At 43.7% G+C, this 12,211-nt stretch overlaps 1 protein-coding gene across 1 annotated transcript in view; it reads left to right on the forward strand.

Moving 5' to 3' along the window:
• The window catches only part of PHACTR2 (phosphatase and actin regulator 2), a 275,038-nt gene that overhangs the window by 251,622 nt on the left and 11,205 nt on the right, over positions 1–12,211 (forward strand). The window contains exon 12 of the mRNA XM_016185904.2: positions 4,134–4,210. Coding sequence (XP_016041390.2) covers positions 4,134–4,210 — 77 coding nt within the window. The remainder of the gene's footprint in view (positions 1–4,133; positions 4,211–12,211) is intronic.

Below are 12,211 nucleotides of genomic sequence, written 5' to 3' on the forward strand. Positions count from 1 at the left end.
GAATCGGTCGGTGGCGCAGCGGGTTAGGCACACGTGGTGCAAAGGGCAAGGACTGGTGTAAGGATCCTGGTTTGAGCCCCCGGCTCCCCACCTGCAGGGGAGTCGCTTCACAGGCGGTGAAGCAGGTCTGCAGGTGTCTGTCTTTCTCTCCCCCTCTCTGTCTTCCCCTCCTCTCTCCATTTCTCTCTGTCCTAACAACTCTAACTACAACATCATCAACAACAACAATAACTACTACAACAATGTAAAACAAGGGCAACAAAAAGGGAAAATAAATAAATATTTTTAAAAAACTTAAAAAAAATGACTGATAGAAGAATCATATTTGGGGAAATTTGAAATTAAATTTGGAGAAAGAAGCAAAACAGCCTGTGGCAACACAAATATAACACTGAAAGAGAAGGCTGGGGCAGTGCTTGTTACTGCAGGTGGCAATGATGGGAGGAAGCCAGAGCAAGAAGCCTCTGGGTCTCTTCAGTCTTCTCCCTCCTCTAAGAAATCATTTTTTTCCGGGGGCGGTGGCGCAGCGGGTTAAGCGCACGTGACGCAAAGCGCAGGGACCGGTATAAGGATCCCGGTTCGAGCCCCCGGCTCCCCACCTGCAGGGGAGTCGCTTCACAGGCGGTGCAGCAGGTCTGCAGGTGTCTGTCTTTCTCTCCCCTTCTCTGTCTTCCCCTCCTCTCTCCATTTCTCTCTGTCCTATCCAACAACGAATTGCGTCAACAATGGCAATAATAATAACCACAACGAAGCTACAACAAGGGCAACAAAAGGGGGGGGGGGAATGGCCTCCAGGAGCGGTGGATTCATGGTGCAGGCATTGAGCCCAGTAATAACCCTGGAGGAGGGGAAAAAAAAGAAATCATTTTTTCCCAAGTACCACATAGACTTTCTTATCTCCTGCTGAAGTCATTCATTCTCTGTGGTTTTTGAAGTCATTCTGTCTCTTGGCTGAAGAGTCGACTGCTCACAGAGGTTGTGGAGATGTTTCTATTATTATTCCTTTTGAATGAAAAAAAATGTAGTTTGTAGGGGGAAAAATGAGAAATACAGAGAAGTAAAACACTTAAACCAAAACCTATGCATGGCCCAAACACCATCGTTAACTGGTAGCAAATGATACTGTCTGGTGGGCGTCTCGGCTTTTCAAGCTGTGGGACTTGTCTCTTTACCCGCCATATTTGCATGGCATGACTTGCTTTTTCATTCAGTACTTAGAACATGCTATCTGTTTTGAAAAGTGGTTTCAAGTCCTGTGCTGAAAGTTTTGATTCTGTCAAAAAAAATGTATTGATTTATTTATTCCCTTTTGTTGCCCTTGTTATTTTATTGTTGTAGTTATTACTCTTGTTGTTATTGATGTTGTTGTTGTTGGATAGGACAGAGAGAAATGGAGAGAGGAGGGGAAGACAAAGAAGGGGAGAGAAAGACAGACACCTGCAGACCTGCTTCACCACTTACGAAGTGACTTCCCCGCAGGTGAGGAGCCGGGGGCTCGAACCCGGATCCTTACGCTGGACCTTGCGCTTTGCACCACTTGCACTTAACCCGCTGCGCCACCGCCCGACTCCCTCGTCCCCCCCCCCCCCAGTTTTTTTTAATGTGGTGCAAGAGAAGGACCCAAGGCCTTGGAAACCAGTAGAATGACTTTCTGGATTTTTTTTTTCATTACTTCTTAAAAAGAGAGTAAGTGAGAGGGGAGGGAGAGGCAGACAGAAAGCAGAAAGACACCGCAGCATTGTCCCGCTATCCATGGAGCTCCCCCTTGCTGCTCCCATCTGACGAGGGTGCATTCCCCAGGGCCTCCTGCATGGACAGCAAGCCTTCTGTCAGATGAGTTCTCCCTCAGCTCCTTGAACTGTTCTTTTTATTTTTTTAATTGGGGTAATTAATGATTTATAGTAAATACAATTGTTGACTCGTGGGTGAAATTTCTGTTTTCTGCAAAACATTCTCACCTAACACCTCTCTTCCCCCGTGCAACACACCAAACCCAGTCCAAGCTCTACTTTGTGCTTCCCTTCTGTTCTTCTCAAATTCTGTCCATGAGTGATACCATCCCATTTTCATCCTTCTCTTTCTAGCCTAATCTCACTTCACATGATTCTTTCATGTTCCATCCAAGACGAGGTGAAGAAGGTGACTTCCTTTTTAATAGCTGAGTAGTATTCCATTGTGTATCTAGACCACAATTTTCTCAGCCACTCAGCTGTTGCTGGACACCTGGTTTGCTTCCAGGTTTTGGCTATTACATATTGTGCTGCTATGAACATAGGTGTACACAGATCTTTTTGGATGGGTGTGTTGAGTTCCTTAGGATATATCCCCAGGAGAGGAATTGCAGGGCCATAGGGTAGGTCCATTTCTAGCCTTCTGAGAGTTCTCCAGACTGTTCTCCACAGGGGTTGGACTCATTGACATTTCCACCAGCAGTGCAGGAGGGTTCCTTTGTCCCCACAACCTCTCCAGCATTTGTTGTTACTGTCCTTTCAGAGCTATGACATTCTCACAGGAGTGAAGTGGTTATCTCACTGTTGCCTTTCTTTGCATTTCTCTGACCATCAATGACTTGGAGCATTTTTTCATATGTCTGTTGGCCTTTTGGATCTCTTCCTTGGTGAATATTCTGTTCATATCTCCCCATGTTTGGATAAGTCATTTGTTTTCTTGTTGTTGCGTTTGGCAGACTCTTCATATATTTTGGTTATTAGCCTCTTGTCTGATGTATGGCATGTAAAGATCTTCTCCCATTCTGTAAGGAGTTTCTTTGTTTGAGTAATGGTCCCTTTTGCTGTGCAGAAGCCTTTCAATTGGATGTAGTCCCATGGGTTTATTCTGCCACTGTCTTCTAAGTAGCTCTGTGATTGCTAATCAAAGTTGTGTTCTGAGTGATATCAACTGCAGAACTTTCACAGGGAAATGATAGTGTTTTATAATGTCCATGTCTCTTGTGGCCATGGGGGGGGCAGAGTGTGGGACACTGCGTGCCTAATAGATCAAGCACAAGGATGAATTTAGCAAAGTCCCATCTCCCCTTCTGTCCTGTCATCAGGACTCGAAATCTGTACTGATTTTTAACTTGGCTATACAGACAGTCCTCAATTTAGGATGGTTCAACTTTTTGTTTTTAACTTTACAGTGGTATAAAAATGAGAAACATTCCATAGAAACTGTGATCTAAATTCTGATCCTTTCCCAGTATAGCTTTACGTGGCATGTGACTCATTCATTCTGCTGGGCAGAAAGCCTCAGCTCATGGCTCAGCACATGAGATCTTGAGGGTAAACAGCCAATGTTTACTGTCTCCCGCGGGGCGAATTCTAGGAGGGTGGTTGAGGGTAGGCTAGGCCCAGCTGTGATGACCCATACCTACCTAGGTATAGTAAATGCTCTTTCTCACTTGCAATACTTTCTGCTTGTAGTGGACTTACTGGAATGTTAGTCTGTTGTAACTTGTGGGAAAATACATTTACCACATCTTCACCTAAAGAAATTAGGAAATGGGGGCAGGGCAGTGGTGCACCTGGTTAAGCACGCACAGTATGAAACACAAGGATCTGTGCAAGGATCCAGGTTCGAGCCCCTGGTTCCTCCCCTGCAGGGAGGGCACTTCACAAGTGGTGAAGCAGGTCTGCAAAAGTCTCTCTTTCTCTCTCCTTCTATCTTCCCCTCACCTCGCAATTTCTCTCTGTCCTAGCCAATAAAATGGAAAAATTGGCCACCAAGAGCAGTGGATTTAGTGCTGCACTGAGCCCTAACAATAACCCTGGAGGAAAAATAAAAAATAAAGAAATTGGGAAACTGGGGCCAGGTGATGGCACACCTGGTTAAGTATCCACATTACAGCACAGTAGGACCCAGGTTCAAGCCCCTGGTCCCTGCCTGCCATGGTAAGGGGCGGGGAGTAGGGGAGCTGCCAGATCTCTGCATCTCTCTCCCTTCCTACCCCCTCTCCTCCTCTCAATTTATTTCTGTCTCCATCCAGTCATAAATAAATATATTTAATTAAGAAAAGAAATTAGGAGACTTGTTTTCTCTCCAACCCACCTCTTAGGAGAAGATCTGCTTCACTGACATGCTGAGGAAGTACAAGGCTGTATTCACAGCTTGTTGTTCTGTTTTCTCCTATGCAGGCAGCAATAAGGAAAGAACTGAATGAATTCAAAAGCACGGAAATGGAAGTTCATGAAGAGAGTCGACAGTTTACAAGGTTGGTGGACAAAATGCAGCTTAATGTATTAAAAATGTTTACAATGACAATTTTTTTAATTTTTCACTTATAAATTGGAAATATTGACAAGACTATAGGATAAGAGGGGTACATTTCCACACAGTGCCCACCACCAGAACTCCGTATCCCATCCCCTCCCGACAGCTTTCCTATTCTTTATCCCTCTGCGAGTATGGACCCAGGGTCATTGTGGGATGCAGAAGGTGAAAGGTCTGGCTTCTGTCATTGCTTCCCCGCTGAACATGGGTGTTGACAGGTGGATCCATACTCCCAGCCTGCCTCTCTCTTTCCTTAGTGGGGCAGGGCTCTGGGGAGATGGGGCTCCAGGACTCATTGGTGGGGGCATCTGCCCAGGGAAGTCTGGTTGGCATCATGGAACCTGGTGGCTGAAAAAGAGTTAAGATATAGAGCAGGACGAATTGTTGATTAATCATGAACCTAAAGGCAAGAATATTGCTGATGAAGATTTGGGGTCTCCGTTTTGGAAAAAGCTAGTAGGTCTATTTTAGGTATATTACAAGGGGCCCATGGCTTTGCTGGTTTTTGCCTGAGCCTGACAGCTACCATGCAGGTGGCCTGGGGTATTGAAGATGACAAATTTTATGTTATGAGTGTTTTACACAACTAAAAAGTAACTGAAATGTAGTTTCACATGATGAACACGTCTGAAATCATCTTTTTTCTTTCAAAGAAGTCTCAATTATTCTAAATATTTGCATGTGAAATGTTTTCATTTCTCTCCTACTTTTATTTTTTTGGTCCAGAACAAGCATCATTTATTCTGCTTTTGAAGAGACTCCATTGAAGTTTTATGCCCAGAACAGATGCCGATGAGAGTCGGTGTATTTGCTTTGGACTCAAAATAGGCAGAACTTTAACTAGAAACTCACTTTTCAGAAGACAGACTGGGAGTATAAAGCCAGTTCTAACTGGTGGTGCAGGAAACTGCTATAACAGTGCCATACCTCGTGCCAGCAACCTCCCTTTGCTCAGACTCCAGGGGACCTGAGTGGCCATGAGCTCCTACCTCCCACACTTCACTAGGCTTGTGTTTAGTTCTGTTTTCATGGGGCTAGAAGTCTCACTTCATGTGATAAGTGTGATATGCTAACCTACCATGAGAATCAGATTGTCTTTTTTTTTTATTTTTAAAAAATTTTATTTATTATTATTTATTTATAAAAAGGAAACATTGACAAAACCATAGGATAAGAAGGGTACAACTCCACACAGTTCCCACCACCAGACCTCTGTATCCCATCCCCTCCCCTGATAGCTTTCCTATTCTTTATCCCTCTGGGAGCATGGACCCAGGGTCATTGTGGGATGCAGAAGGTGGAAGGTCTGGCTTCTGTCATTGCTTCCCCGCTGAACATGGGCGTTGACAGGTGGATCCATACTCCCAGCCTGTCTCTCTCTTTCCCTAGTGGGGCAGGGCTCTGGGGAAGGGAGGCTCCAGGACCCATTGGTGGGGTCATCTCTCCAGGGAAATCTGGTGGGCATCATACTAGCATCTGGAATCTGGTGGTTGACAAGAGAGTTAACATACAAAGCCAAACAAATTGTTGACAATCATGAACCCAAAGGCTGGAATAGTGCAGATGAAGATTTGGGGGGTGGGGTGTCCTCCATTCTGTAGAGAGCTAGTAGGCATATTTTAGTTCTATTCCAAAGGGCCTGTGGCTATACTAGTTTTCTTTTTCTTTTTTTCTCCTAAGCCTGAAATCTGATGTGCAGGTGGATCCAAGTTATTGTCTGGGGAGATGATATCATGGCTGGAAAAAGGAACAGAAAGCTGGATCAGGGTAGAGAGTAGCTCCCTAATATGGGAAAGGGACATAAATATTGTTGCCTGTAAACCCCATTGATTTGATTTGGTCTGGGACCCATATTCAGCTTAGGATCCTATGTGACCTCTGCATCCCTGTAGATCTGAGCTCACATTCTGTGGTCATGAGTAGGAACGTTCCAAGCTGCCCCAATATTGGCCCATCTTCCTCAGGTGGAGCATAGAGTATGTTGTCCAGCCTCCCTTTGGACAATGGACCATTCCCTACCATTGTTGATCCAAGTTGAGGGTAAGGTCCTATGGGGGCCCACAAAGGGGTCTTTTGTGTTGTTCCTGATAGAGATGACCGGTAACAATAGAGAGAGGGATTTATTCGAGGTCTAGGCCCATCATGTCTGTTTGGGAATCTCAGGACTCCCTGATTAGGGCCCCAGCTGATAGGGTGGCCTGATAGTGACTAAAGAGTCACCATGAAAGTCTGCCAGTCTCTTGCCCTTATTCAGTTTTTGCAGTCCTTGCTTTGCTTAGGTTAGCTTTGGGCAGATTGTCTTTTAAAAAATACTAGGACATAGGATTCCATGGAGGCCATGGTGTGTCTTTCTAGAAGTCAAATTCAGATCCCCAGACTACAGACAGCCTTTGGAAGACATGCACTACTTCTGCGATGGTTCCTGTTCCCGGCAGTCTTCCACACCAGTTAGTTCACCACATGTCAAAAAATAAAATACAATCCAATAATAGCGTAATTTCTGAATTCCTAACATCTGTCTTCTGTGCAGGACAGCACACTGCAGCTGACGCTCCTGTTGTAAGGTCTGGCATGCAGAAGATTCGCCTCTGTCCCTACAGGCGGTTTTCATGTCTGTTATTTTTGTTGTTCTCTGCTTTATCAGTTTGTTTTAATTATATGTTGGGGTTTCAGAGGCACAGAGTGTGGAGGCTTTCTCTCTATTTAAAGACTTTACTGGGGACAGGGCAGTGGTACACCTGGTTAAGTGCACATAGTACTAGATGCAAAGACAAGCACAAGGATCCAGGTTTGAGCTCCTGGCTCCCCACCTGCAGGGCAAAGCAGGTCTTCAGGTCTCTCTCTCCCCCTGTCTGTCTGTCTGTCTGTCTATCTATCTATCTATCTCTCCCTCCTCTCTCAATTCCTCTCTGTCTTGTTCAATAAATTAGAAAAAAAAAATGGCCCCCAAGAGTGGTAGATTCGTAGTGCTGGCTCTAAGCCCCAGCAATAACCTTGGAGGCAAAAAAAAAGGAAGGAAGGAAGGGAGGGAGGGAGGAAGGAAGGAAGGAAGGAAGGAAGGAAGGAAGGAAGGAAGGAAGGAAGGAAGGAAGGAAGAAATTAAAAAGACTTTATCCAGCCACACGTTACATTAGGACCCATCATGAGACTCGACCCATCACCTTCTCTGTTTGTCGTCTCCTCCACGCCTGGGGTCAGGAAATGTACGTGTTTATACCTGGCATTTACACCTTCCCTTCTGCATTGCAGTAAGATGGTGGTGTGTGAATGGCGCCATCATGCTGGGGGGCCTCCGGGGAACTGAGAGACGGTGGATGGTGTGTTGTCGCGTCCTTTCCCCAAGTGTAGCAGTCACACGCAACTGGGCTCGCTTTTACTTCTCCTGCTTTCTAGAACTGTCGTCTTTTTCTTTCTTTCCTTATTTTTTGTTTGTTTGTTTGTTTTGTTTTGTTTTTTGCCTTCAGGGTAATTGCTGGTGCCCGGTGCCGGCACTACGAATCCAGTGCTCCTGGCGGTCATTTTTCCATTTTATTGGACAGGACAGAGAGAAATTGACAGTGGAGAGGGAGAGGGAGAGGGAGAGAGAAAGACCTGCTTCACCATTCGTGAAGCCTCTTCCCTGCATTGTGGGGAGCGGGGGCTCAAGCCCCGGTTCTTGTCATTGGTGATACGTGTGCAGAACTGAGTGCACTGCCACTTGGGCCCTGTCCTTATTCTTTAAATTATCACTGAGAGCTGAGGAACTAGCACCATTTTAGTTCATGTGATGCCAGAGGGGGCGTTGGGGACCTCAGACTTGAGAAACCAAGGCTTTACCCACTGGGCCGCCTCCCAGGCCACTGTCCTTTATTTTTACAAATGCTTTTTATTTTAATTTTCACACTTGGAGCCTTCGTCCATTGGCCATCAGGTCCTGTATATAATTCAAAAGAGTGAACTGACTTTATTTTGTTTAAAATTAATCGTTGCTATAACATTTTCTCCCTTCTTGAAATGAAATTCTTCTCCTCATACAATATACAGAGGGATCCGTTTCTTTATTATGCTTGAATGAGATGTCTATCTGTCTTTTCACTGTCACACCATTTACTTAAAGTGGTGATGTGTGTTCTTATCTTCAGATTGCTATTGACCATTTTCTGTATTTAGTCTTCTGCAGAATTTTTAAATGATGCTTTTTAAAAAACTTTTATTTATAAAAAGGAAACACTGACAAAAACCATGGAATAAGAGGGGTACAACTCCACACAATTCCCACCACCAGAGCTCTGTATCCCATCTCTTCCCCTGACAGCTTTCCTATTCTTTATCCCTCTGGGAGTGTGGACCCAGGGTCATTGTGGGATGCAGAAGGTGGAAGGTCTGGCTTCTGTAATTGCTTCCCTGCTGAATATGGGTGTTGACAGGTGGATCCATACTCCCAGTCTGCCTCTCTCTTTCCCTAGTGGGGCAGAGCTCTGGAGAAGCAGAGCTCCAGGACACATTGATGGTGTCATCTGTCCAGGGAAGTCTGGTTGGCATCATGGTAGCATGTAGAACCTGGTGGCTGAAAAGAGAGTTAATATATAAAGCCAAACAAATTGTTGACTAATCACGAACCTAAAAGCTGGAATAGTGCAGATGAAGATTTGGGGTCTCCATTTTGAAGATAGCTAGTAGGCCTATTTTAGTTATATTCCAAAGGGCCTGTGACTATACTCATATAAATGATTGTTATGTCCCATAATATATTAATATGATTAGTGTGGTGGGGTTTTTTTTATCACCACTGATCATCTTTCTTCCAATAGAGAAAGAGAGAAGAAAGGGGACCATAGCACCATAGCTTCCCCCAGGACAGTAGGGGTTGGGCTCAAACCTGAGAGTGTACTTGATACTTAGAGTACATTGTCTAAATATGAAATATGCAAATAGGTCTAAGGTACATTTATAGAGAAAAATTATAGACTTTTTGGTAGCATCTGATATCAAAGGGGAGCCTGAAAGTTTTCAAATATATATATATTGATTAGCCCTCTTTAAAATGTTTTTCCAGATAAGATAAAATTAAATTTTCCTATCACATAAGGTAAATAGGCCTTGCTGAAGTATTCTTAAAAACTCAACAGTAAAAAAAAACATCTACTGATGTTTCCCCACTAATTTCAATGACATTACTTGAATTACATTGCAGGAGAGAGACATTTTGGCATAGATATTTATAGAAAGCATTCTAATGACTTTCACATCATTTTTAGTATTTCTTCTGAGAGGAAAAAGTGTTGGCAGGGAGTCGGGTGGTAGCGCAGTGGGTTAAGTGCATGTGGCACAAAGTGCAAGGACCAGAGTAAAGATCCGGGTTCAAGACCCCGGCTCCCCACCTACAGGGGAGTCACTTCACAAGCAGTGAAGCAGGTCTGCAGGTGTCTGTCTTTCTCTCCCCCTCTCTGTCTTCCCCCCTCTCTCCATTTCTCTCTGTCCTATCCAACAACAAGGACATCAGTAACAACTACAATAATAACTACAACAATAAAAAAGCAAGGAAAACAAAAGGGAATAAATGAATATTTTTTAAAAAGAAATAAAAAGTTTTGGTAAACACTGCTGAGTCTAATCAAAATAATATAAAAACTGATAATGTTTAGGGTGGGGTAGATAGCATAGTGGTTACGCAAAGAGATTCTCGTTGCCCAAGGCTCTGAAGTCCCAGGTTCAATCCCCCACATCATGATAAGACAGAGCTGAGCAGCGATGGGGTTTATAAATATATAAACTAATGGTGTTTCATGGTTAGAAAGCTGCTCACATGCAGTACAGCCATGCTGTTTTATCTGACTGCCTGGGAAGGGAATGCTCTTGTAGATCACTACCTAACCTGTCCATGCAGCCCAGAAACAAAAGTATCTCCCATCAGCTTTTCTTGGTAATTCTGCACATCCTCACTGTAAGTAAGCCGCGAACACTGCCAAGATTTCCTTCCGGTATGTGACTTCTTTTGCTTCTGTTATCTCTGGAGAAGTGCGCAAAAGTGAGTGACCAGCTGTCTCCGGGGAGAGAAGTGAGTTACAGGGGTAGGCATGAGAGGGAGAAGACAAAACACTGAATTTCACTTGGGAAGACATCTCAGAACGCGCTGAGCACTGCTTTCATGCCTATAGCTGCATTAGCTATAAGTGGTGTGCTTTCTACTTAGCATTTAGTTGTCACTCTCAAGAGTCCGAAGGTCTCCAGAGACCACTAGCAGCAGGTTCTGTGAAAGGCAGGATGCTGAGGGCAGGCATCTTTATAGCTTAACTTCAAATCCAGCTAGATTAGAAAAATGATGTCGGAAACATTTAATGGTTTACGATACATTAGGTTTTTTTTTTTTTCTTCCTCTTCTTTCCGGTTTTTCTTGATTTGGTTTTATGTTGAAGTGCATGTGATATGCCACTATCTTCTTCGCCACCACCTTTGAAGTATTCCTCTCCTGTGTCATTTTACAGCTGACTCGTACCCCACTGTCAGCTTGTCGTTAGTTAGGCTTGTCAAACTGTCAAGTGGCAACGTGCTCCATGCGCTTGTTACCTGGACAGGAGTAAGTTACAAGATGCTGTGGAACCACCGGAGTTGGAAAACTGCTTCAGTGCTCAGGATAATAAGAAGCAGATTAGCATATGGTGTCTCTGGCAGCTCAAAGTGCTGTGGGTTTCTCCTCCCTTGTCTATTCCAAGTGCATGTGAAGTGACAGTCAGAACCTCTGAACTGAAAGGAAAATAAGATACTTGGGATTTCTCGTTCTGTCAAATTTGGGAGAATAGGAAACTGGTGTTTTACACTGATGAGTGATTTTTCTTCCTTTATTGGAGGTTAAATGGCTTACGGTCGACAGTAAAATACAGTCGTTTGGACATGCGTAACATTTCCCAGTTTTCCCCATAACAATACAGCCCCCATTACCAGGTCCTCCTCTGCCATCCTGTTCCAGGGCCTGAACCGTCTCCCCATCACCCCAGAGTTTTTTACTTCGGTTCAGTACACCAACTCCAGTCCAGGTTCTACTTAGTGTTTCCCCTTCTGATCTTGTTTTTCTTTTATATTTTTTATTTATTCCCTATTGTTGCCCTTGTTTTATTGTTGTAGTTATTGTTGTTGTGGTTATTAATGTCGCTTAACCCGCTGTGCTACCGCCTGACTCCCTGATCTTGTTTTTCAACTCCTGCCTATGAGTGGGATTATCCCATATTCTTCCTTCTGATAAGTGATTTTATAGTGTCCATTATCTGAATAAACTTGCAGGGATATGAATACATTAAAAAAAACTAAACTGGTGAAAAAAATTATGGAAAAGAATGCTCTTTACTAGAGAAATACCTTTCTCCATATTTACTTCCTCTCGACAGTATGAAGATAATAAAAATGTATGAAGATAATAAAATGTATTAAGGTTTTAACAAGAAGAAGAAAATAGAGATAATTTCAAACTTAAGTCTCAGGAAAGTTCGGAAGAAGAGTGTAGAGGAAAACTTGATGCACTGATAGGGCAAAGTTAATCTATTTATTGCTCCATCAGCTTGGAGCCTAAAGCCAAAACTGTATTCTGCCAGGCAGGTGGACTTCTCTGGATGTAGAGCTAGTGGAAATGGATGCAGATGCAGTCCACTGAATAGTAGCAAGAACTACCATCCAGCCATACAATTTTAGAACTGAATGTCACGTGGATAATATAAAGCGTACAAATGTCATTTTCTGATAGGAGAGGGCAGAGAAAGACAAATTGTTGTCTCTAACCATATGTAGACAGTCGTAGGTGAATGGAATCTCTCTCTATAGTTATGCATGCAGTTTACATACAATATATACATAAAATGTGTATGTATGGGCAGAGGGTAGATAGCATAATGGTTATGCAAAATGACTCTCATGCCTGAGGTTCCAAAGACCCAGGTTCAATCCCCATAAGCCAGAGCTGAGCAGTGCTCTG

This window comes from Erinaceus europaeus, chromosome 4, assembly GCF_950295315.1.
Source record: "Erinaceus europaeus chromosome 4, mEriEur2.1, whole genome shotgun sequence".
NCBI classification, from domain to species: Eukaryota; Metazoa; Chordata; class Mammalia; order Eulipotyphla; family Erinaceidae; genus Erinaceus; species Erinaceus europaeus.